The 22,040-nt window shown below is 41.2% G+C and overlaps 1 protein-coding gene across 8 annotated transcripts; it reads left to right on the top strand.

Annotated features, from left to right (window-relative positions):
- The first annotated feature begins 1,656 nt into the window (after positions 1 to 1,656).
- On the top strand, positions 1,657 to 21,570 carry STARD3NL (STARD3 N-terminal like). Of its 8 annotated transcripts, XM_035129247.2 has the most exons (10): positions 1,659 to 1,853; positions 8,356 to 8,652; positions 10,687 to 10,764; positions 11,140 to 11,217; positions 12,280 to 12,333; positions 12,432 to 12,549; positions 13,649 to 13,747; positions 17,962 to 18,056; positions 20,447 to 20,521; positions 21,013 to 21,570. In XM_035129247.2, the coding sequence occupies exons 2-9, from the start codon at positions 8,428 to 8,430 to the stop codon at positions 20,516 to 20,518; spliced, it is 819 nt and encodes a 272-aa protein (XP_034985138.2). In that variant the 5' UTR covers positions 1,659 to 1,853; positions 8,356 to 8,427; the 3' UTR covers positions 20,519 to 20,521; positions 21,013 to 21,570. The 8 variants fall into 8 exon arrangements, with proteins under 8 accessions (XP_060136551.1, XP_034985138.2, XP_060136548.1 ...); XM_060280565.1 differs by having other exon boundaries at positions 20,447 to 21,570; XM_035129249.2 differs by lacking the exon at positions 17,962 to 18,056 and having other exon boundaries at positions 1,661 to 1,853.
- The last annotated feature ends 470 nt before the right edge of the window (positions 21,571 to 22,040 follow it).

Below are 22,040 nucleotides of genomic sequence, written 5' to 3'. Positions count from 1 at the left end.
AGGTAAACGGCATTTCTGTGCACTGCTCTGGTTCGCCAGAAGCGGCTTAGTCATGCTGGCCACATGACCTGGAAGCTGTACGTCGGCTCCCTCGGCCAATAATGTGAGATGAGCGCCGCAACCCCAGAGTCGGTCACGACTGGACCTAATGGTCAGGGGTCCCTTTACCTTTAAATGGGCAGCTGTTACCACATATAGTGTTCCAGTTCTGCATGTCCTTTTTTAATTGCATCCTTTGGGAATGTTAATGAGTTATTATATTCCATATTTTCATTATCTGCTTATTTTTTCCTTTCTTTTGTGAGAAGGCAAGTCCACTACAGATGACAGAAATCTCAAGTTATTTAAGTTAAAAATTAAAACTACATTGATACCAATATATCATATGACCTCATAATAATTTTATAGGTTTCTCCCCCTAATAGTCATACTTAACAAATTTCCTTACTGCCCAAATATATTCTGTTTGGATTTGAAAATTCTTCCCTATAGCCTGTGCCTACTTTACCATAAACTCCTTAAAATCCAGAAAAAAGAGATGCTCCCCAATGCTTGATGCTTTATGAATTGTAGTTATATCTTAAACTTACATGTAAATATTGTATATAAATATATACCTTTTGGTGCTTGTAATCATAATGATAAAAATATAATTCAGAAATTAACAATCGTACCCATCTACAAGAGGAAAAATGGATATCCCTTACATAATTGGAATAATGGAAATTAATCAAAAGTGTCATTCATTGGTGTTTAATAGACCTAGTTAACACAGCTTTATGTGCTGTATTTTTTGACTGATTATAATTATGAAATTATGAAATGAAAACTAGCCTGTTAGAAAGGTGCTCAAAAACCCTCCCTGCCTTCCTCTGCACACCTTCCAGCTTGTCAATACTGTATCCTTAAATTGTGGAGCACACAGTATCCCAGCTGTGGTCTGACCACATGTTGACACATGTTAAGCTTGTGGTCCACTAAGACCCCAAGATCCTTTTCACATGTGCTATTGGCAAATCAGGTGGCCCACATCTTATATTTGTGCAGGTGGCTCTCCCTGCCAAAGTGCAGAACCTTACATTTGTCCCTACTGAATTTCATTCTATTAGTTTGTGGCCAGTTCTCCAATCTGTTAAGGTCATGTTGAATCCTGATTCTGTCTTCTGGCTACCAGTTACGGGTTTCGTTTCTGTTCTCGTTCTGCATTTTTTATTATGTATTTTTATGCTGTGAACCCCTATGAAGGGCGGTATACAAATTCAAAAATAAATGAGAGGGCAGCCAGTTGACCATCCAACATTGACACGGTCTATGATGCCAAAAGTGCTGGTGGAGAAAGCCTGCGGCCTGTTGGGACTCCAACTCCCATCAGCCCCCGCCAGCAAAGTCCACTCTAGGGCATGCTGGGAGTCTGTCAACATTCGGAACCCTGAGGCGGCCCCGCCCTGAGGCTGCGTTTTTCCGAAGATAGGCTGCACCTGCGTCACACAGGCCTTTTGTAGGCCCCGCCCGCCCTCGGCTGCTGCCAACCAACCGGCTCCCACAAAGGCCACGCCTCTTTACGCGACAACTGACAGAGTCCCGCCCCCTGCCTCGCAGGGCGGAACAGAGGCGCGAGCCCCGCCCACTTCCCCTCAGCTGAGGTAAATTCGCCGCTGCGCGCGCACATGCCCCTCTCCGCCTCGGAATGCGGGCCCGCTTTGCCGTTGCTAAGTGAAGTCGCCGCTAGTCGCCTCGCCTCTGCCCGCCCTCTGGAGCGGGTGGGGTGGGGCGGGAGGACCCGCCCGAGGCGGGGCTTCCTCCGCGAACCCGACCCTCCCCACCACGGCGAGGAGCGAGAGCGGCGCGTCCCGGTAAGCAGCCCTCAGCCTCGCGTCCTGCGCAACGCCCGAGTCCCCTCACCGCCTCCGGGCGTCGGCGATAAGGCCCTTTCGCCCCGCCCTCCTTCCCTCCCTTCGCGGTCGCTTTAGTGTCCTTTCCTCACCCCCCCCCCCCGCGGTACCAGAAGTTAAATTTTACGGGTCACGTCCCCTCTCCCTTTCTCTGTTTCGGTTCCCCTTCCTCTTTCCTGTCGCCAATGGTCCCACGGACCCCGTCCCGGTGTCGCTCGGCCTCTTCCCTCCCCCCCCTCCACAGCCCTTTCCCCCTCGTCTCTCCTTCCCCCTTCTCCCCCCGGCGAGGGAATGGATCGATTGGCTTTACAGTACAGTACTTGTTCGCCGCTGTAGATGAGCTTGTGCCCAAAGCAGTTTACAGGAAACGTTCGAAATACAGAGCACTGGAAATGCAAACGCCCCAAATACCGAATGTGTCGTTAAATTCCCAGCATCCCACTGCTCTAAGGATCTGGGTTTTATGAGTTGTCACAATTAATGGGTATCAGGGAATAATAACGGAATTGCCTCTGTGTCTTGAATTCAGCCAGCAGACGCTGCGGAAATTAGTCATTTGTAACTTGGCTGAGATATGTTTTGCTTGCTTTCTCTTCAAGTAGGCTTCTCTCCGGATGATGGTTTTTAACTGCCTTTTTAAAAACTCTGTACAATCCAAACGTGATTAACTTGATGATTTGGATCTTTTCTAAGGGCTGTTTGACACATTGAATGGAGTGTAGAAACCACCAATCTCATGCAGATCACTGATGAGGATTCCTGTATGAAACATGAGTTTGATGTGCTCATACTTCGTGTTTTTGGATTACGTCTTAAAATATAACTGCATGAAGTCTTACAAATGGGGTTGCACTTCACGCTTTTCAGAGCAATCCTCATCTCCAACTAGGAAGGTGTGTGGTGAAGTGTGAGATTGACCTGTGCACCTGAAGCCCATGCATTACTTGCACCAACCATGGCAGAAAGTGGGGACTGGATTTATTTTACATTGTGCTATGCTAGCTCCAGGCTGCTGCAGTTGAGGGCCCCCAAGGATCCAATGCCACTGGTGCCCCCCACCAAAATACCACATTTTGAGGCTTTCCTCAGACTACCATCAGTGGGAGAACCACTGGTAGTAGCTTCCTGCACACTGGGGGCTTCTTCAGTGGTGTCCCTCACCCCCCTGCCAGGGCAGAGGACAGCAGAAATTGACAGAGGGGCTATTATGATGTCATCTCCATCATAATAACCCCCACCAACGGCAAGAATTAGGGTTTAGAACTGTGCTGTCAATCTGCCTAATTTTATATACAGTACAGTATTTTGATCCCTGGAGGAGTAAGGATAAGAGTTGCTTCCAAGTAGTGTCAAAAGTAAAATTGCACAGTAAATTATTCTGTTGCTTAAGGGGATGAAAGTTGTATTAGACAATGTTTTTATCTTTCAAGGCACTCCCAACCCTAAGAGTCCATGACTCATCTGTCCTCAGTAGCGTATGTAAACATGTATATCTGCTTAGTGCAATAAGCAGGCCAATGAATCTGAAAAATTTCCACATATTTCTAAATAGATAATATCATGTCTAAAGTATGATGTTCTGAGGTTGACAGTCTGTCTGTTAGACTTGTATTTGAGAGATGGACAGATATGCGCAATTACTTCATGGTGATGGACTTATTTTTCTGAATGGAAGAATTGTTGCAGTAGCATGTGATACTTAAGCAATATGGTGATGTGACAGCAGGTGTTTTCTGAGACCTAGTTAATTTGGGAGGAGACCAATACCTAGCTAAAGTTGGGAGGAGAGTAGAGCAGAATCTGATGAAAAAGTGCAGGCTTTTAACAGTCTTCATTGTAAAACTGTACCAAATTACACATGACTGAATTTTATACCACAGCCTCAGTAGCCTGGTTTGCATGTAATGTTAACCCATATTTAATATTTAACTATAGTTTTACATGAATTAGCACTATCCACTGAAAGTCCACACTTTGCTCCTCCCCTTTTGTGTACTGAGAGCAGCAAACCGAAGGGCTTGGTTTGTCATTTATGTGCAAACCTGGACTTGTGACTGACTTCCCTTGCCCACGGCAAACAAATGATGTGGGTAAGCCAAGGACAAACATTTTTTACTGTTTGTAGTTCGTCTAAATAGACACTCTAAATATATGACTCTTGACGGCCCTGTGGAAATGAGCCAGTTATAATGCTAGACTCTTACCAAAAGGTTGTTCTTTAGACTGCTGACACTTGCCAAACATTTTGTACTGATCACAGAACATTTAATGGTTGCAGAACAGAGTGCAGAGTCATAAATGTTGACCTCAGAACATGATCAGTTTTATATGGCAGACTTCAGGAGAAAATTGTTCTTCAAAAAACCCTGTTGTGTGTGTATTAACGTGCTGCTCTTTTATTTGGTTGAGTGTGGTGATTTATAGATAATATATTGTCTTACTCAACTTGTAAACCTTTTTGATTGTTACAAATAGATTTTTATTTTTATTTTTAAACGGAGGGAGGAAATAGGGATATTTTGTTATGAGTACTACAGTGGTACCTTGGTTCTCGAATGGCTTCGTTGTCAAACAAATTGGCTCCTGAACGCTGCAAACCCAGAAGTAAATGTTCTGGTTTGCAAACATTTTTCAAAAGCCAAACATCCATAGCTGCCAAGTTATCCCTTATTTTAAGGGATTTTCCCTTATGCTGAATAGGCTTCCTCGCGAGAAAAGGGAAAACTTGGCAGCTATGCAAACATCTGACTCGGCTTTTGAGTGCAAGAAGCTCATGCAGCCAATCAGAAGCTGTGCCTTGGTTTTCGAACAGTTTTAGGAGTCAAATGGACTCAGGGAATGGATTAAGTTTGAGAACCAAGGCACTACTGTAGTTGGAAAGCTGTAATTTACGACAAAGCAGGTTTTGAAATGGGATTTGAAGGAAGAGAGAGGTGGTGCCATGTAGGTGTTCAGCTACTGAATTCCAGCTTAAGGGCTGAATAGAGAATTGGCAGAAAGTGGTAGAAAAAGTATCTTGATAGGTTACAGCGACAGTCCTACCGGTATGCACATTTTCCTGAGGGTAAGTCACAGGATTTGCTTTGAATTTGAGTAAACATGCAAATCACTCCTCCACCTTTGCCATACTTGGTAGAAACAAAGATAGGCCACTAATTTCCATTCTATATGTGGGAAACAGCCTGAGATAAATGGCATGCCCAGTAAGATGAATGAGTTTGGATATTAAGGTTAGTGACATAAAGAAAGCTTAAAATAAAGCATGTCAGCAAGCAAAATATAGGCACAACATTTCAGTATGTTAGAAGATTCCTAAATACTTGAAGTTCTTTACATTTGGGATTAGTGATGAGTTGACAGTGCAAATGTACTCTCTGCTTACAATGTAAACAGCATACAGTACTTTATTACACAAGTACCTTGCTGGCTCTTCAGCATTTGACTTGATGATGCTGTAAGCATTCTTGATAATAGAAATTAGTTGTATCTTCCATCTTTTCCAATGTATACCAATTTGGAGAGGAGTATATCTTTAATAATGGTATGCATTTTTGTTGTTTTTACTTACATAATGAGATCTGCAGCTAAATAGTTGCCTGGTTAGTAAAAATGTTTGTGTATAAAAATGTTTCTGATTCTACATCCTGACCTATAGTTTACTTCTCTCTCTCCATTTACTTCCCACCAGCATTGGATGCATTCTCTTTAATTCATTAACACTCTAGCCTATTACCACCCCTCTCTGGCTTCACTCTATTTTATTTTTAAATTGCAGCAAACCCTTAGATACGTAGAGAATCGGGCACCTGAATTTTTTCTAGTCTGGTATATAGTAAAATCTGTTTTGTGACTTGACAGTAACTACTGTACTGGTATGATTTTCTTCCTTCTGTATGGTTCCATTTTTATAATAAGCAATAAGAAATTAAAATACTGTTACCTTATTTAGGTATTTTGCTTAGGTATCAAGCTTTGGGCAATTACTTTTCCAGTGCTTTGTTTTTGTGTGGAAAGTTTTCTATTTGCTAGTTATTTAATAAGAATGAATAAGAATAAGAATTTAATAAGAATTTAATAAGAATTTGCAACTGCAAATACAATAATAGGCGAGGTTGGCATTCAACGTTTTTAGCTTTGTTTATAAATACAGGTGAAATAAACATGCTAAATTAGATCACTCTCTAGTGCAGGCATAAGCAACCTTGACTCTCCAGATGTATTGGAACTACAACTCCCATGATCCCTAGCTAACAGGGCCAGTGGCCAGGGATCATGGGAGTTGTAGTTCCAAAACATCTGGAGAGCCAAGGTTGCCTATGTCTGCTCTAGTGCATCTGACAATTTCCCAATACTAACTGATTTTTTTAAATATAAATTAGTGAGAAAACCCACATGGCCGCATTTTTTTCCAAACAGCTAATGTGTAACTTGCCAAACGTATCCTTTGAATAAGAAGGAAATAATTAATTTTTGGTTCTGTTTATATATGATGGATGCATTAATACAATAAACATGAATTAATATTGAACTTCAAGACTGAATTAATCTCCACTCATTTTCAAATGTGAAAATACATAATGAACTGGAAAATGCTATACTCATATCTCACATAGCTACAAGTGAGACACCAGGAAAGGTATCAAGGCACACCCCAGTAGCTATGGTGCGTCATGAATGTAGGCAATGAGGCTTAGCTACCCCCTTGGTAACTCTGCTGTCCTTTAATACTTATCACCTGCACTATATTGGTATGTCCATATGAATGATGAAGTTAGTGCAAAATATTGAATAGTCCTTCCTTGAATAGGAAATTGTATACTTGAGGCTCGTCCTTTACCTGCCTTTCTCCATGCCCAACACTTCAAAATGCTCTAGTAGTGGCTTGGCAAAACATGCTATTGTTTCACTCTTGTTTTGGCTTCATTGCTGTTTCTTCCACCTTTATAATTGTCCATCAGGATGCCAAGATTCCACATCGCAGGCAGCAAAATCTAGCACAAAGTTCCAACCAGTTTGCACCAAAATGACACAAAGTTGTACATTTTGTCTTGTGATCTATTGTGGCTGCTCCACCAAGTGCTTTCAGATTGCTGTAGTTTCTGGTTCTGCAGGCCTGACAAGGTCCAGATTAACAAAAGGTTCTATCTTCAATTGGAAAATATATTTAAAAAATAGGCTTCCAGTATTGTACAGGCTGGATATGAGAAACAATGTCATTGAGCAGTTATGTCAGAGGTGTAGTTATTTTGTCTGTTCTTACACTATGTATGAAAAATTAAACATTGTTTCCCTGAAGTTGTAATGATCGCACTGGGGAGAAAAGCATAAAAATAATATTTTGTTCCATAAATGTAGGAACACAAGAATACCAAGTTGTCCTGTAACAAAATGTTGCAGTGCACTCCCGGCTCCTAACAGGAGTGTTGTTTATTTCAACTGCCAACCCTGAACTTGGGAGTGGTTTAAACAACAACAACAACAACAACAACTTTTGGTGCACAGTTTTCTGTTACTAATGCATACTTCCAGGATACTGTGAACTGCTATAGGGACTAAAAAAAAAATCTTTCCCTTCTTTGTTGCTATTTAAATAGTTTTTTGATCCACCTCTTATCTGCAATAAAACAGTGCACTACGGTCATACCTCATGTTGCGTCCGCCTCAGGTTACGTCTTTTCAAGTTGCGTCCCGTGGCAACCCGGAAGTACCAGAAAAAGTTACTTCTGGGTTTCACCACTTGTGCATGCGCATAAGTGCTAAATCGCGCCACGCGCAGAGACGCAGCACTTCTGGATGCGAACGCTTCGAGTTGCGGACATGCCTCCAGGATGGATTATGTCCGCAACTCAAGGTTCCACTGTACATTGGACTGTTGTCAGTTCCTCTTTCATAGCCAAGTTTTTCCAGCCTGCACAATGAGTGTAATATTAATGGTATTGGAGTGGCAGTTTAAAAACGTTTTAAAACTCTTAATAATTATTTTGGGAGATTAAATAAAACTTGAGTTAGAAATGGCTGCTATCTTTTGGTGTGTGTGAGGGGGAATGTGAACATAGTGATGTACAGCCACAGCTACACTAGAATCCTTGATTTCTCAAGGCAGCGATATTTCTGTCCTGGAGGAGGCAAAACTGCTCAGTTTGGATCAAGAAGTTACTTCTTGGGATAATAAATTAATTTAGCATTTTCTGCCATGCTCTCCAATGTTCTGGTACATGGTGCCATTTTTCCAGCATTATTATTATTTTTTCTAATTTGCAGTCTTACGGGCTTTTCATACTTAGGTTGTCCCCCAAGAATGCAGAACTTCCTCCCCACCTTATATTTGCCTGGCAACATGTCACTTATAAACTCATTCATTTGAGCTCACTTTTACTAAGTCATGATGTGTTTACATGATCAAGTAGGGCTTTATTAATAATGGCCATGTTGACATGACTAATTGTGGAATTTTCTTTTCTAGAGAAATCTCGTATATGGATAAGCCTGATAGTGATGTTGGCAGTGGAAAAAAGCTGCTGTAACGACAGACAGGATGAGTCGGCTGTTAGACAGTCAAGAAAATGCCCATGGCAGCAGTCTAAGCTCTCATCCTTCTTTACGGGATGTTCATTCCATCAACCCAGCACAGCTAATGGCAAGAATTGAATCTTATGAAAGCAGAGAGAAAAAAGGCATATCTGATGTCCGAAGGACTTTCTGTTTGTTTGTCACCTTTGACCTCTTGTTTATAACCTTGCTGTGGATAATAGAGTTAAATGTGAGTGTCTTTCAAACTGTACTTCTGACAAAAGGTTGGATATTCAGAATAGTGAACATCTCTAGTCTTTGCTTAAATTAGTATCTTGAAACTGAATTTTATTTATGAGTTGTAACAACAAAATGAACCAGTTCATCAGTGTAAGATTACACTAAGAATTTTTCAACCATTTTTGTATAGTATTTCCCTCTCAGTTCAGTTGAATAAGAGTGTCCAGTATACTGAACAGAATAATAAATGAGACCATTTTGCATTTGACTATGAAGTATAACTGAAACAGTAATATTAAGATGCAGATTACATCATGGCTTACCAGTGTTGTGCCCAGTGCTTTTTTTCTCAAAAAAATGTTTAGGGGTACTCTCATTTTCATACTCATATTGGAATACTGCCCCTCAATGAGGCCAAACTTAGATTCACAAAATGTTTAGGAGTATGCATCCCCCGGCATCCCCCCAGAAAAGAAGCACTGGTTGTGCCCAAAGAGGTCTTCCCTGGCAACCACAGGATCCCTCCCCTGAAATTATGCTTGAACAAAGTATTCTAGCCAGTTGAAGGGCTTCCTTCATGTGTACTGGGGGGTGTAAAGCTGGGGATTTGTAAACTGGGGTGTGTGTGTGTAAAGCTGGGACTGATGGGAATTGTAATCCCAAACAGCTGGGGGTAACAGGTTGGGGAAGGCTTGTCTAAACTGTAGAAGAAACATTTTCCAGAAGCCTTTGATGTTGACAGAATGGCCTGGATCCAACAAATTGTGAGCAGAAAACGGCTTTTGTACCCTTCCCCTGAAAAGTCAGGCTGGAAGGTTGGAGGGACTTATGGGGAAAGAGTGACCAGATTAGATGGAGGAGGAAGTTGGCATGAATTGCAGCTACAGACCACGTGCGTAAGCAGAGATGGCTTCAGTTTATGCTAGCTTCCGTTTGGGTACAACCTGCATTACTACCTCCTGTATAAGTGCTCAAGTGGGCTGGTACTGCAATCCACCCATGTTCCTATATCAGAGTTTTCATCAAGGAGCCACCATGATGCCACTTCCTGAGTTGCTGGCTAAGGGGAAATTGGAATGTGGACGTCTGCTTGCATGGTTAACACTGTATTACACTGGCTCAGAGGACTGGATATATCTTGGTGGGCTGCTTCAGCATGTATAATTGCATTGTAATCCCCCCCCCTTTTTAAATTGGAAAATGGTATTGCTTGGTTTAAACTTTACTTTTTACCTAATTCATAAATTATTAAAGACAAAACACTTTTCTGCTAAAATTGGAATAAATTTGACTGATACAAAGTTAAAAATCCTTAGGCCCATTTCCTGTTAATGACTTTTAATTGCATGTTCCAGTGGTAGCCGGCAAGTGATCTTTATTTTACATTATGATAAGTTTCTGTTCACATTACTGTAGCTGATTTTTGGTGGAAGCCTTGAATTGCTTTGTAAATGCATCTGGTTACACAACAAGTCTGTGTTCACTTGCATGGCTGTAAATTGCCATAATTAAGAGAGTGGTGGTGGAAGTGGTGAATTGTGTGTACACATGGCAGGCCTTTCCTTCTTTCTGATAAGCAAAGCACTAATGTTTTGTGAACCTTGCATAGGAGATTCAGCCTTGGATCTCTAGTATTATTGAAGTTAAAATGTCATGGTGGGGATATTCCTGTGGTGATTTGTGCTGCTCATACAATAGTCTGCTTGAGCAAACAGGGTAATGAAACCGTGAACTTTATTCCATGGAAGTAAAAATCTTACTGCAGTTTTTCTTTCCATGGAAGTGGAGCTATGACTCGTGTTTGTTGCTCCCATCTTACATTGCTCTTGTGAGTAGACTGCTTGCACGAGTCTGTTTAGTGTTATTCTCAACTCAGTTCTGCTATATTGTTAGAACCCAAGTGTTTTCTTGTATGTATGTTTGAAATTGCTTTGTACCATGTGGTTTTTGTTTTTGAAAAGGAGAACCACAGAACTCTGCTGAAGTGCTTTCAAAAACTGAAAATTAATTACGTTAATAGCTAGATCAATTCTGTTTTCTGTAGGTAAATGGGGGCATTGAGAAAACATTAGAAAAAGAAGTCCTCCAGTATGACTACCATTCTTCGTACTTTGATATCTTTGTAAGTATTTGCTTCCTGTATCTTAATTCTGTTTTATTAGTAATTTACATTATAAGAAGTCTCGTGAAACTTGCCTGAATTGGATACCTAAAATTGTTTCTAAGAGTGGACAGGATATTTGTCAATTACACTCTCAAAATTTTCTTATTCTTAATGAATTTTCTATTCACTTGAAGCAGTATTGCTCAAATGCGTTCCAATGACTTCATGAAAATGAAAGGAGGAGAACTGTAAAATCAGCGTGTCACACAGAAAATGTTTGTTGTTTAGATTGTGAAGGAATCACATACATAGTTTTAGTTTCTGATTATTATTATTTTGCTGCTTTAAAAATGCCCTTAATGCCCCTTTCTCTCCCTCCTCCTTCCTCTATAGCTCCTGGCAGTCTTTCGGTTTATGATTTTGATACTTGCATATGCATTGTGTAGACTTCAACACTGGTGGGCAATAGCTGTAAGTAGTGGACTTCAAATTAAATTTAAAAGTTGGAAGATGTTGAAAAATGGTATTTAGATGATACGGTGTGTGAGATGTAGCTCTAATGTTCCACTTGCATTTGCACTTGATAACAAAAAGATTTCCTCTTGCATAGCTCTTACAATATGCAAATTCATGTCAGTGGGGAAGGGACTTAGTTAGCAATGAGTACTAGTTATGTACAAGATAGGCATCAACTTTGCCCAACTCTCTGTGTTAAGATACTGGTTTTCTGAGGAATTTGAAGAGATATTGTATGCTTGTGTTGTTTGGATTGGTTCCATTTACCCTCACAAGGTGGGAATGCATATAGTATATTGCAGATTACGCATGATTTCAAATGGTGAGCAAAGTTCTGTGGGAGCCCTGTGGATGCAAATTCCTCTGTTGGGAAACTCAGAAGTATGGAAAGTATTTTTTAATACTTTGGCCAATACCATTTATGACACAATCCAAACCGAAGATCTGCCAGAATGAGCAAGTTTAGAGTAGGAAGCTCTTGTGCTGAGCTGCGACTCAGTTGGGGCTATGCTTACTTAATTCCCGCATCCCGGCTCAGCTGGGGCTCAGCTGTTAGAACTTAAGCTGGAGGAAGCTGCAAAAAAGTGAAACGGGGTGCAACGAGGAGAGACTTCTAAAACTTTCAGTTCAGTCATTTGACCTAGCAACCTGGTGGAATTTTACACTGGCAAAAATGATGTTGTAATTCAAACTATTTTAAAGGCCTGTTTCTCTTCTGCCAGGCTTAGGCTGGCTCAGCTGGCAGTAGTCCTGCCCTTGAACGGAGCTTGTAGTAGGGGTAATTTACACTGTCTTAATTTAAGTAAGAGTAAATTCTATCAGCTTCCTATACTTAGTAGGATTGCTCTGCCCATTTATTAAAACCCTGTGGGCACAACATTAGCAAACAGTGAGATTGCTAGGTATTGCTTAGAGCTTAATGAGGACAATTGTAGTTATATGATTAACTGTTATGGTGTAGTGCTATGGATTGCAAAAGTAATTTGTTGCTTTCATAACTCTTAATATTTCTTTCAGTTTACAACAGCAGTAACCAGTGCCTTTTTATTAGCAAAAGTAATTCTGTCCAAGGTATGGATTATAACAGTGAATGCTAATTTATATCATGGAACTGTTTTGTTGTGAGATGTTTTGACATAACTTGTTCTCTCTCATGTATCTCCTTTAAGCTATTAACTCAAGGGGCTTTTGGCTATGTATTGCCCATCATATCTTTCATTCTTGCCTGGATTGAAACCTGGTTCCTAGACTTCAAAGTTTTACCACAAGAAGCAGAAGAAGGAAACAGTAAGTTTCTTTGCAGTGCAGTTAGCAGTTGCCCCAGGAAGTGTATTTACTGTATAAACAGAAGGTACTTCATGTACACAGTATTCTTACATAGGGCTTGAGGGAGAGTGATGCTGTGGTATCCACAGAATAAAATTGTTATAATGACTTTCCCTGAAATGCATTCATACAAGAAGGACTTTTAAAGATTACTGCTGCTACTGCTTTTTTAAGGGCTGTGCACTGAATTCAGGTGAGACCCAAATCCCAAACCAAATTGGACCTATCCAAAGGGATTCAGCCCTTGGATGAGTTGGGTTGAGACAGCCACATATCACTGTGAGTGAGATTAGATGACTTAGGGATCCAGTGCTGTCAGGGTACCAGGCATGAAGAAGAGACGAGGCATGGCATTTTCCATGAAAAGGCTGAGATCTACCTGACCTCCAATTGTGTCTTCCCAGGAGAAGATACCCTGTTTCTCATATTTTAAGACATACCCATAAAATAAGCCATAGCAGGATTTTTAAGCATTCAAGGAATATAAGCCATACCCCGAAAATAAGACATAGTGATAGGCGCAGCAGCAATGCCAGCTACGGCAGGAGGAGGAGGAGGAAAAAAATAAGACATCCCTTGAAAATAAGCCATAGTGAGTTTTTTTGAGGAAAAAAAATAAATATAAGACGTGTCTTATAATATGAGAAACACGGTAGGAGTATGATGCCACCTGACTCTTCTTCCTGCCGTACATACTACCCTGGAGGCTTTTGTGCGGCAGGAACAATCTTGTGCAGTGCAGGGTGTTCCTTTGCAAGGTGGTTTCCCTGCAGATAACTGACTTGCAAAGCATCGTTCCTGTGTGCTCCTTTGGAATCGGAAGCTGCTTGCAAAGGGCCACCCTGTAGAATTGATCCCCCATTAAAATAACCAAAGCCCTAATTAAACATTAGCCATGCCCCCAAACTAATTTGGGACCCGTATCTCAGGGTGGGTTGGCCTGACCCCCCCCATTGGAGCCATGGATAAATTGGGGGACTGTCCACAGCCCTAGCTTTTAAAAGCTGGACACTTCCTTTGAAAGATACTGTAGTCATGGAATGCTTTCATTTTCTTTCAGGACTACTGTTGGTGCAGGATGCCTCTGAACGAGCTGCTCTTATTCACTCGGGACTCCCCTCTGATGGGCAGTTCTATTCCCCACCTGAATCTGAAGCAGGTACTGAGGTTTTTCATCAGATCAAGATAATGCATGGCACTTTGGGGATTGATTTTATTCAGATTTCAATTGTTTTATTCTTTTTGACTATGGTGGTACCTTGGTTTACGAACTTTCGGAAGTCCGTTCCGGAAGTCCGTTCTTAAACCAAAACATTCTTAAACCAAGGTGTGCTTTCCCATAGCAGTGGGGGACTCAATTTAAAAATGGAACATACTCAACATGAAGTGAAACATGTTCTGCTTCCAAGGCAAAGTTCACAAACCAAAACACCTACTCACGGGTTTGCAGTGTTCTTAATCCAAGTTGTTCATAAACTAAGCTGTTCTTAAACCAAGGTACCACTGTATAAATATTAAATATTGTAGTCAAAAAAGCTTGAAGGCCTGCAGTCAGAATATTTATGATATTTGTACAGTATCCTGCATTTCAACCAGCCATTACAATAATAGTTCAATAAAATATCCAAAAATCTACAACCATAATAAAATACTGAACTAGAGTCAGTAATGATTAAAGCAAAATCTATGTATAAGGTCTAGAAAAATTATCTGACATCTACTGAATTCAAGTACTTTTGCACAAAATGCATAGTTAAACTGTATTTGCAGGCACAGAATCTAATGATGGATTTAAAATGTAATTAAAGACAGATTTACTGGGGGAAAGTATGACTCCAAGTAGAGATGTAAAATTTCTGGAAATTTTGAAGCCATGAGAAAGAAATGCCCCTCCCCCATTTTCAGGAAAAAATGAAAATTTTGGATTTTTTTTTAAAAAAGTTCAGTGTGGAGTAGCTTTACAAATTGCATGAAAAGCAGTGTATATAAAAGTACTATGCTTGCAATAAAACAGGTAACCGCCCCCCTTTCCCTTAAAAGCAACAAAAAAGCAAGAAACCATCAACATAAAAAATCAGATTTGCCCCTTAGCACCAGCAGCAAATAAAGTTAAGATCCACCTCAATATTTAAGCTCCATAGAAGGTCTACCCTTTGAGTAGTGCTTTAACAAAAAACAAAGAAGCAGAAGACAAAACATATACATGCAGTTTATTCTCTCTCATTTTCTGAACTACTGCTATCATTTTACATTTCTTCTTCCTCTTCCTCTGTCATTTTTCTCATGGACTTCTAAAAAAACAACTTTGGGAAAAAACGGGAAAAACCTGTTTTCCCCGGGGGTTTTCTAGGCCTTCCCATCTCTACTTGAGGACAGCGAGGCAAAGCGTAAGGCAATTTTTTTGCATGCCAGGCCCAGAAGGAACCAACATCCAGTTACTGAATAGTATGATGCACTAAGGCTCAAACTCTGTTTGAAAGGAAAAGGAGTGTGTGTGTTTTTAAAATTGAATTTGTTACTATATATTATAAACCGCATGATGGTAAGAGAGCTTTCTAAACAGTTTACAAAAATATACAACAGAACATTAAAATGATTGATAAAACACATTCAATCAAAAGATGATTAAAGTAGTCAGTGGTTAAAAGGAAGTAAATCACATGCAGCTTCCACGTATTCAGATGGGCTGGCCCCAATGAAAAATTTTTGAGCAGTTGCCAGAAAGAGTACAGTGATAACACCTGCCTGAAGAAGAGTTTGGATTTGATATTCCGCTTTATCACTACCCTAAGGAGTCTCAAAGCGGCTAACATTCTCCTTTCCCTTCCTCCCCCACAGCAAACACTCTGTGAGGTGAGTGGGGCTGAGAGACTTCAGAGAAGTGTGACTAGCCCAAGGTCACCCAGCAGCTGCATGTGGAGGAGTGGGGACACGAATCCAGTTCACCAGATAACGAATCTACCACTCTTAAACACTACACCAGTGTGGTGTAGTGTCAGTCAGCAGGGAGCTCCAAAGTGTGGGTGCTGGAAGGCCTGGGGGGGGGATGGAAAAATGGGGGTCCCATTTTTCCCCAAAGCCGTTTATTTCAGGAAAAAAAATTAAAAAATAGTGTGTGGAATATTCAAAGTATATCAAACTATTTTTTTCAATTTTCCTGGAAAAAACAGCTTTGGGGGAAAAAAAACCTGGTTTCCCCCCAAATATTTCCATTTCCCCCCCCCCAGGCCTTCCCATCTCTATTCCTGCCCCAAGGGGCTTACAATCTTTAATTTGACACAGGGAGAGAACAGAGGTAGGTTGAGGTCCGGGGTGTATCCTGAGTCCTGCTGCGAGACATAAGCCAGGGTCTCTGAGTTTAGACTTTGGGTTTCCCGGACATTTCCCATCTGTAACCTCTTCCTCTCTTTTTGCAATAGGGTAATTAAGGTGATCCTATTAGAATTCCCAAGTGAATGTCAAGCAGGGAGGGAGGGGGGAAGAGAGACAGTGGAATTATGGTGGAGACGGAAGGTTGGAGGAGGCTTAGAAAGGGAGAGTGAATGTTGGGGGTGGGGGAGGTTGTTGAGAGTCAGTTGAGAGCGGTGGGTTCTAGAAGGGGGGCAGTTGGTGGGGGACATGAAGCTGGGCTGGGCAGCTCTTCAGGATCAGTAGTCCAGTAGTAGGATCAAGTGTGCCCATCAGTGACCATGAGAAGGAACTCTGAAGGTAGAAGCAGCTCCAAAGCCCAGAGGAGATGAGTGGCATAGAATAATAATAACAACAACAATAATAATAATTTTTTGTCACCCGTCACTCGTGCATGTGGCTTGGCTCCCTGGCTTGACTTGTCCACAGATGTTGAAAGCTTGGCAGGTCCTCAGTTGTGGTCCCCATATTACCGGTATGTTTTCTGTTGTGAATATATGGTTGCTTACAGGTTGAACCATATGGCCTTTCCATGCCTCTATTCTCTTTACTCTAAGGCTGCGTTCACATCACACCTTAAAATCACGGGGTCATTCCATTAAAATGGCAGCATACGCACTCATTGATCCTAAACATGTTCTAGATCTTTTTAAATAGAATTTCCCAAAGTTTCAGGATCTTGCCCCTGTGTGGAATGGGTTTTAACAGGAAGGAGAGTATACATTAATTGAAATTTATACTTCCAGATACCCACAAATGTGAGCTGAACAGAGTTTTAAAATCCCCTCTTTAGCAGCAAAACCAAAAGCTTAGGAGTTAGGCTGTGAAACCTTGTTTGGAGCAAGTCCACTTCAGAAAGAATCAGGCAGCAAGCTGAGAAGTTTAAAAATAACCCTTATTTTATTATCATGCATTGATTCACAGCAACAGTAGCAGTAAAAACTATGCAGGCAAAAAACCTGGAGATAATAAATGGTAGGATTTTGAGGATTTGAAGTATTGAAGAGAAGATTGGAGGTCAGTGGGAAAGTGCAGGCTCCAATTTCTTCCCAAGCCAGGGCCTCACCTGGGATAGAGAAAGGACCATGCCAAAAGGGGTTGATGGCCCATCGGAGAGCCTGGGAGATGCTTTGGACTCCAGGGCTGCCCTGCTGTGGAGGACAAGCCCCTCTTGACAGGACCAGGCTGTCAGATGCAGTCCTCCATGCAGGCTTTCCTCCATGCAGACGGAAAGTGGCAATAGGAGAATAAAGCATGTTTTTGGAGCTACGACCATCTCTGCCGTATCTCTGTTCTCCCAAGGAACATGGACCTTGGTTGAGTGCCTGTACCCCCCTGGTGTTGGTTATGTAAATGTCAGTTTTGTTACAAAGGTTTGTCACCCCCAACTTTTGTAACAAAACTGACATTTGTATAAACAATTCCAGGCACTTGCGGAAGAGGCATGTCTGCATCCAACACCAGTTCAAGGAACAGAGAGGGGAACACGAAGTGCAATATGCTCCTTTCTCTCCAGGAGAGCAGGGAACAGGACCCTCACATAGAGCCCTCTTTGCCAATTGCATTTCTAAGATCCAAGCCTCTGCCTGTCAACAATACAGCTCTGCGGACTTAGCCCCTATGGATGGTGTGTACAGAGTTTTGGTTTTAAGGGAAAGGCCTCTAGCGGGCTTCAGCTTGCACAGGGCAGGAGCGTAGCAAGATTTATTTTGTGTTATGTCTTTGCACCATCGCTGCGTGTGACCCTTGAGAAAGAGGTTCCTGCCCCGAGAGGGCTTACAATCTTTAATTTGACACAGGGGGAGAACAGAGGAAGGTTGAGGTCCAGGGTGTATCCTGAGTCCTGCTGCGAGACATAAGCCAGGGTCTCTGAGTTTAGACTTTGGGATTCCCGGACTGTATCCGGGATTGGGATTCCTATCTGTATCCTCTTCCTCTGCTTTTATTTTCCTTTCTGTCTCATAGCTCCTAAGACAGGTAGGCAGCAAAGGTTCCTGTGGCGCCGCAAAATGAAAGAAGGGGAGGACGCCACGTGTAAAAATGGCATTTTGGAAGTTGTGGTATGTTAATTCCATGGGGAATCTATTCCCCTCATATGCCAGGAGGTTGTGGCACCAACCTGAGCGAAACAGGGCTGGGGTGGGGGGAGCAGGCCCGTCTTGTCCCAGCCCCTTGTCCCCCTCCTTTTGAGCCAGGGGTCAGGCCATCGTGTGCCCAGGCAGGAGCAGCGAGTGTCAGCAGCCAGTGGTGACGTGGACATGGGCAGCAGGGCAGGGGTGCTTGTTCCAAGTCGTGATGGCTATATATTTTACTTTCAATATTAAGAGCAGCATGCCTCTGAACAAGAGCAGGAAAGAATCATGCCTTGTTCATGGGCTTCCTATAGCCACCTGATTTGTTGCTTATGGGAAGCAGGACGCTGGACTGGATAGGCTTTGGAATAACACTGTCAGTTATGTTTTCAAATCCTTTAGTATGCAGAGTGAGCAGCATTTAGCTAGTGAATCTTGGTTAGAGAGTTAATTTTACCTGTTGCAACTGTGCGCACACAGAGAGAGAGATACTTGAAGGTAAGAAAATAAAGTTGTTTATTGTTGCATCAAACAGTTTCTGGTTCTAGTCTCACTAGTATAGGGAATAACAAGGCTTGCTCCTTTGTTCTCTTAGAGCAGGCCTGTCCAACCAGTCGATCGCAGGCTGCTCCTGGTTGATCGCGTGATCTTCAGCAATCCACCCAAAAAACAAACAAACAAAACAAAAACCGCTCAACAACTCTGATCAATCCAATGGGTAGATCACTGCCAGTTTCTTTATAGTGGGAGTAGATTGCAGTCTCTTGGAAGTTGGACACCCCTGTCTTAGAGGATAGGTTAAAGATGACCTCTTATCTTGATGTCCGAGAGAAAAGTGTGAGAAGGAAGTTAACAGGGTGAAGTCTAAACAAGTTTTAAAAGGATTGCAGTCGGCTATCACTGTATTCTGCCTCATTCATATGTATGTTTGTTAAATAGGTGATATTGGTTGTATGACTGTCAGTAGTGAATGTCAGTAATACAGTGAACTTTGGATTGCTTTGGGGAATTGTGAGGAAATAGAATTGGAATTAATTTTCTTTCATCTCCATCTAGTGGTGAGCAAAGACAGTGGTGAGCATTAGGATCTTGGGAGCTTCAGTTACTGCAGGGGTAGTGGAAGCAGTTATGCTGAAACAAATCACAGATCATTATTTTGTAGCTGTGATACTGACTTTGAAGAAACAATACTTTTTCTAAACGCTGTTTGGTGTACAGAAGGACTGGAGCTGATTTTCTCTGTAAGACAATAAAATTATTGCAGATACATAACTTGATGCTTCCGTAGATTTTAAGGGAATTACTTAACCACTCTCCTGCAAGAGAGATCATTGTTCCATTCTTGGGGGTTGGAAGTGGATCACTATTATCATTCTGAACATATAGTCAGTTCAGTATTCTGCCTTGTACTGAGTTTAGTAATTGGTCCATCTATCTCATGAATGTCAGTGACTCTGCAAGGTCTCAAGCAGAGTTCCTGTTACTCTTTTACTGTAGATGTCAGTAGTCGGCATGTAAAACATGTATTATACTGCTGAGCTATGTCCTTTCCTCATCCACTAGTAGAAAAATCATCCAGTATATTAGGGATATTTTTTAAAAAACCATGTTTGCCCTATTCAGAAAACTAGAATGTCTTTGCCATGTCCATCTTAATTTATATGTTTATACTTCCAGGAAACCCAAATACTCACATGACCTGCCTTATAAAAATCTAAACGTTTGCATTTGAAAATCAGTTATGCTACTGCAAGGCCAGCTTTTGATTTAGGGTGCTGCAGATACAATATATATCAGTCCAACTCTCTTGCTTTTTTATTTCGCCATATATTTCATGAGAATTGTGTCTTGGTTTCAAATGAGAGGCTGGTGCCAGGATATGTTTTTGAGGCTTCATAAAGTTTGTGCCGGTGATGATTTCAGAGAGCTGCTGTTTATGCATTCAGAGATTTGCTTTTAAACCAATCATAGTGGTGAGCACTTTTACTGTCTGGTAGGGATAAGGAAAGAATCCTTAACACAACACCAGGGTGGTTTTTGCTGTATCTCGCTATTACATTCTTTTTCTTTGTTGTGCACATTCCGTAAGGAAGGGGAAAGGGTGGCGAGGCTTCCAGCAAAGCAGCGCAGCTCCCCCTCCCCAGAGAGTAGCCCGGGAGCGCGGGGGAATGGTACCCGTAGGATTTTCTTCTACATTTGCCATTTACGGGTGTGAGTGTCTGCATTCTCTCCCCCCCCCCTTTTTTCCTCTTGGATTTTAAAGGTGCGGCTTATATTCGGGCCAATATGGCATTTCCCCATGTTCATTGATATATAATGTAAACAATTATCATTATGAGTTTCAGTTTGCATTATAACTTTTTATTTGGGTTTTTAAGGATCTGATGAAGAATCTGAAGAAAAACAGGACAGTGAAAAACCTGTTGTATAGCAAATATGACAAAAAATAATAGGTAAGTTCTTACATTTGAAGTACTTGGTCAACAGTTTGTTCACAATTTAGCAGCTGTAACCTGCATGTTCTCCTGCCCCATGCTGTATTATTTATACAATTGGCTTGAAGATTAGACTATAGATTGCTAAACGCCAAATACTACTAGAGAACAAATTTTCACTGTAGCATTTTGTTTCTGTGCGCTTTACTTGCCCTGTTGAGTAAGAAAATAAATTTGTCTTATATAGAAGACATAGATACAGGTTGTGATTTTAGGTACAAGATACAGTTGGCTATCATGTAACTACATAATTAAGCAGCACATAAAGCTGCTCTTGGCTGTACAATTTCAGCCAGTGGTTGAATGGTCCTCCATCCAGAAAGCCCCTGTGCAGAGAAAACAGGTGTGGCTGGAAAAGGTTCCCTGCTCCTTTACTCCAGTTTCTAAGTGTGGGGGTGTTTCAGTTTTGCCGGCTGTCTTGCATTTGAATGTTTGGCTTTCTATTTCAGAGTGAAAACCAGAATGTGGAATTACTCTTGGAATTTGCTACTCTTGGAACTGTAATGATGATGACTATGTTTCACTTATTATTGGAACTCATAGCAGAAACATTTATTTATTTATTTATCAAGGGAAGCTATCCCTGGGCTGTCTTAATACCTCACCAATTCTGTATCTCATATGAGAGAATGACTGAATCATGCCTAATAGGAAAAAGTGCTTGTGTGTAATGTATCAATGATGCTTGTTGATGCGCATTTTCTAATGACCAGGAAGCCACTGGAGAATGGCGTACTTGTGGATCTAACCTATAGATGTAATAGTATATGAAGTAATACTTTACGATGAAAGTCTTGTCTAATGAAGAATTGGATTCACAAAATTGTTAATGTCGTCCATTTTACTTTTTATTTTTTAACTCTTTTTTTAAAAAAAGATTGAGATAAGCGCTCCTTGTAAATTAAAGGAACACATTAATAAGATGTGTTTGTGTGATGTACATTCTCAACGTTTGAGAGAAAGCCTTGCCTCCTCTTAAATAGAACTATAAACTATTATGTTAATGTGAGGTTTTGATCTCTTGTGTCTGCTGATAAAATGGAAACAGCAGGCTTGGTGCCAACAGTTTCTAAGCCGTATGGATTACTTTGGTGTTTTTTTTTTTCAAAAATGTAAATGCCAGCTGATGGAGTTAACATTCTGAAAATTAGAGACTTGTGGTAAAACTTGATCAATATGTCTTCTAAGTAGGGCTAGTTATTTGAAACTGTGGGTCACATGAATGGCTGTGTACATTGTTCAGAACAAAAGACTTTCTAGTTAGAGCAGACAGTGGGATATAGCGTCTCTGCTTGGTTGGTGTGAGATTCAGCATCTTGCTTAGAGCTTGTAGATTAAAGAAGCTAAGGAGGAAAATGTATTATTGCCAAGGCCTGTTTGATTTTCAGTAGGAGCTGCTCTTGTGACTTTCTTACCCCACGTTCTGGAAGTAGCCCAGAATACAACTATAGCAGAGCAACACCCATGGCATTCAGAT

Source organism: Zootoca vivipara, chromosome 12 (assembly GCF_963506605.1).
Source record: "Zootoca vivipara chromosome 12, rZooViv1.1, whole genome shotgun sequence".
Taxonomy (NCBI): Eukaryota; Metazoa; Chordata; class Lepidosauria; order Squamata; family Lacertidae; genus Zootoca; species Zootoca vivipara.
The sequence above is the reverse complement of the archived record's forward strand: the minus strand, read 5'-3'. Positions and strand labels throughout refer to the sequence as shown.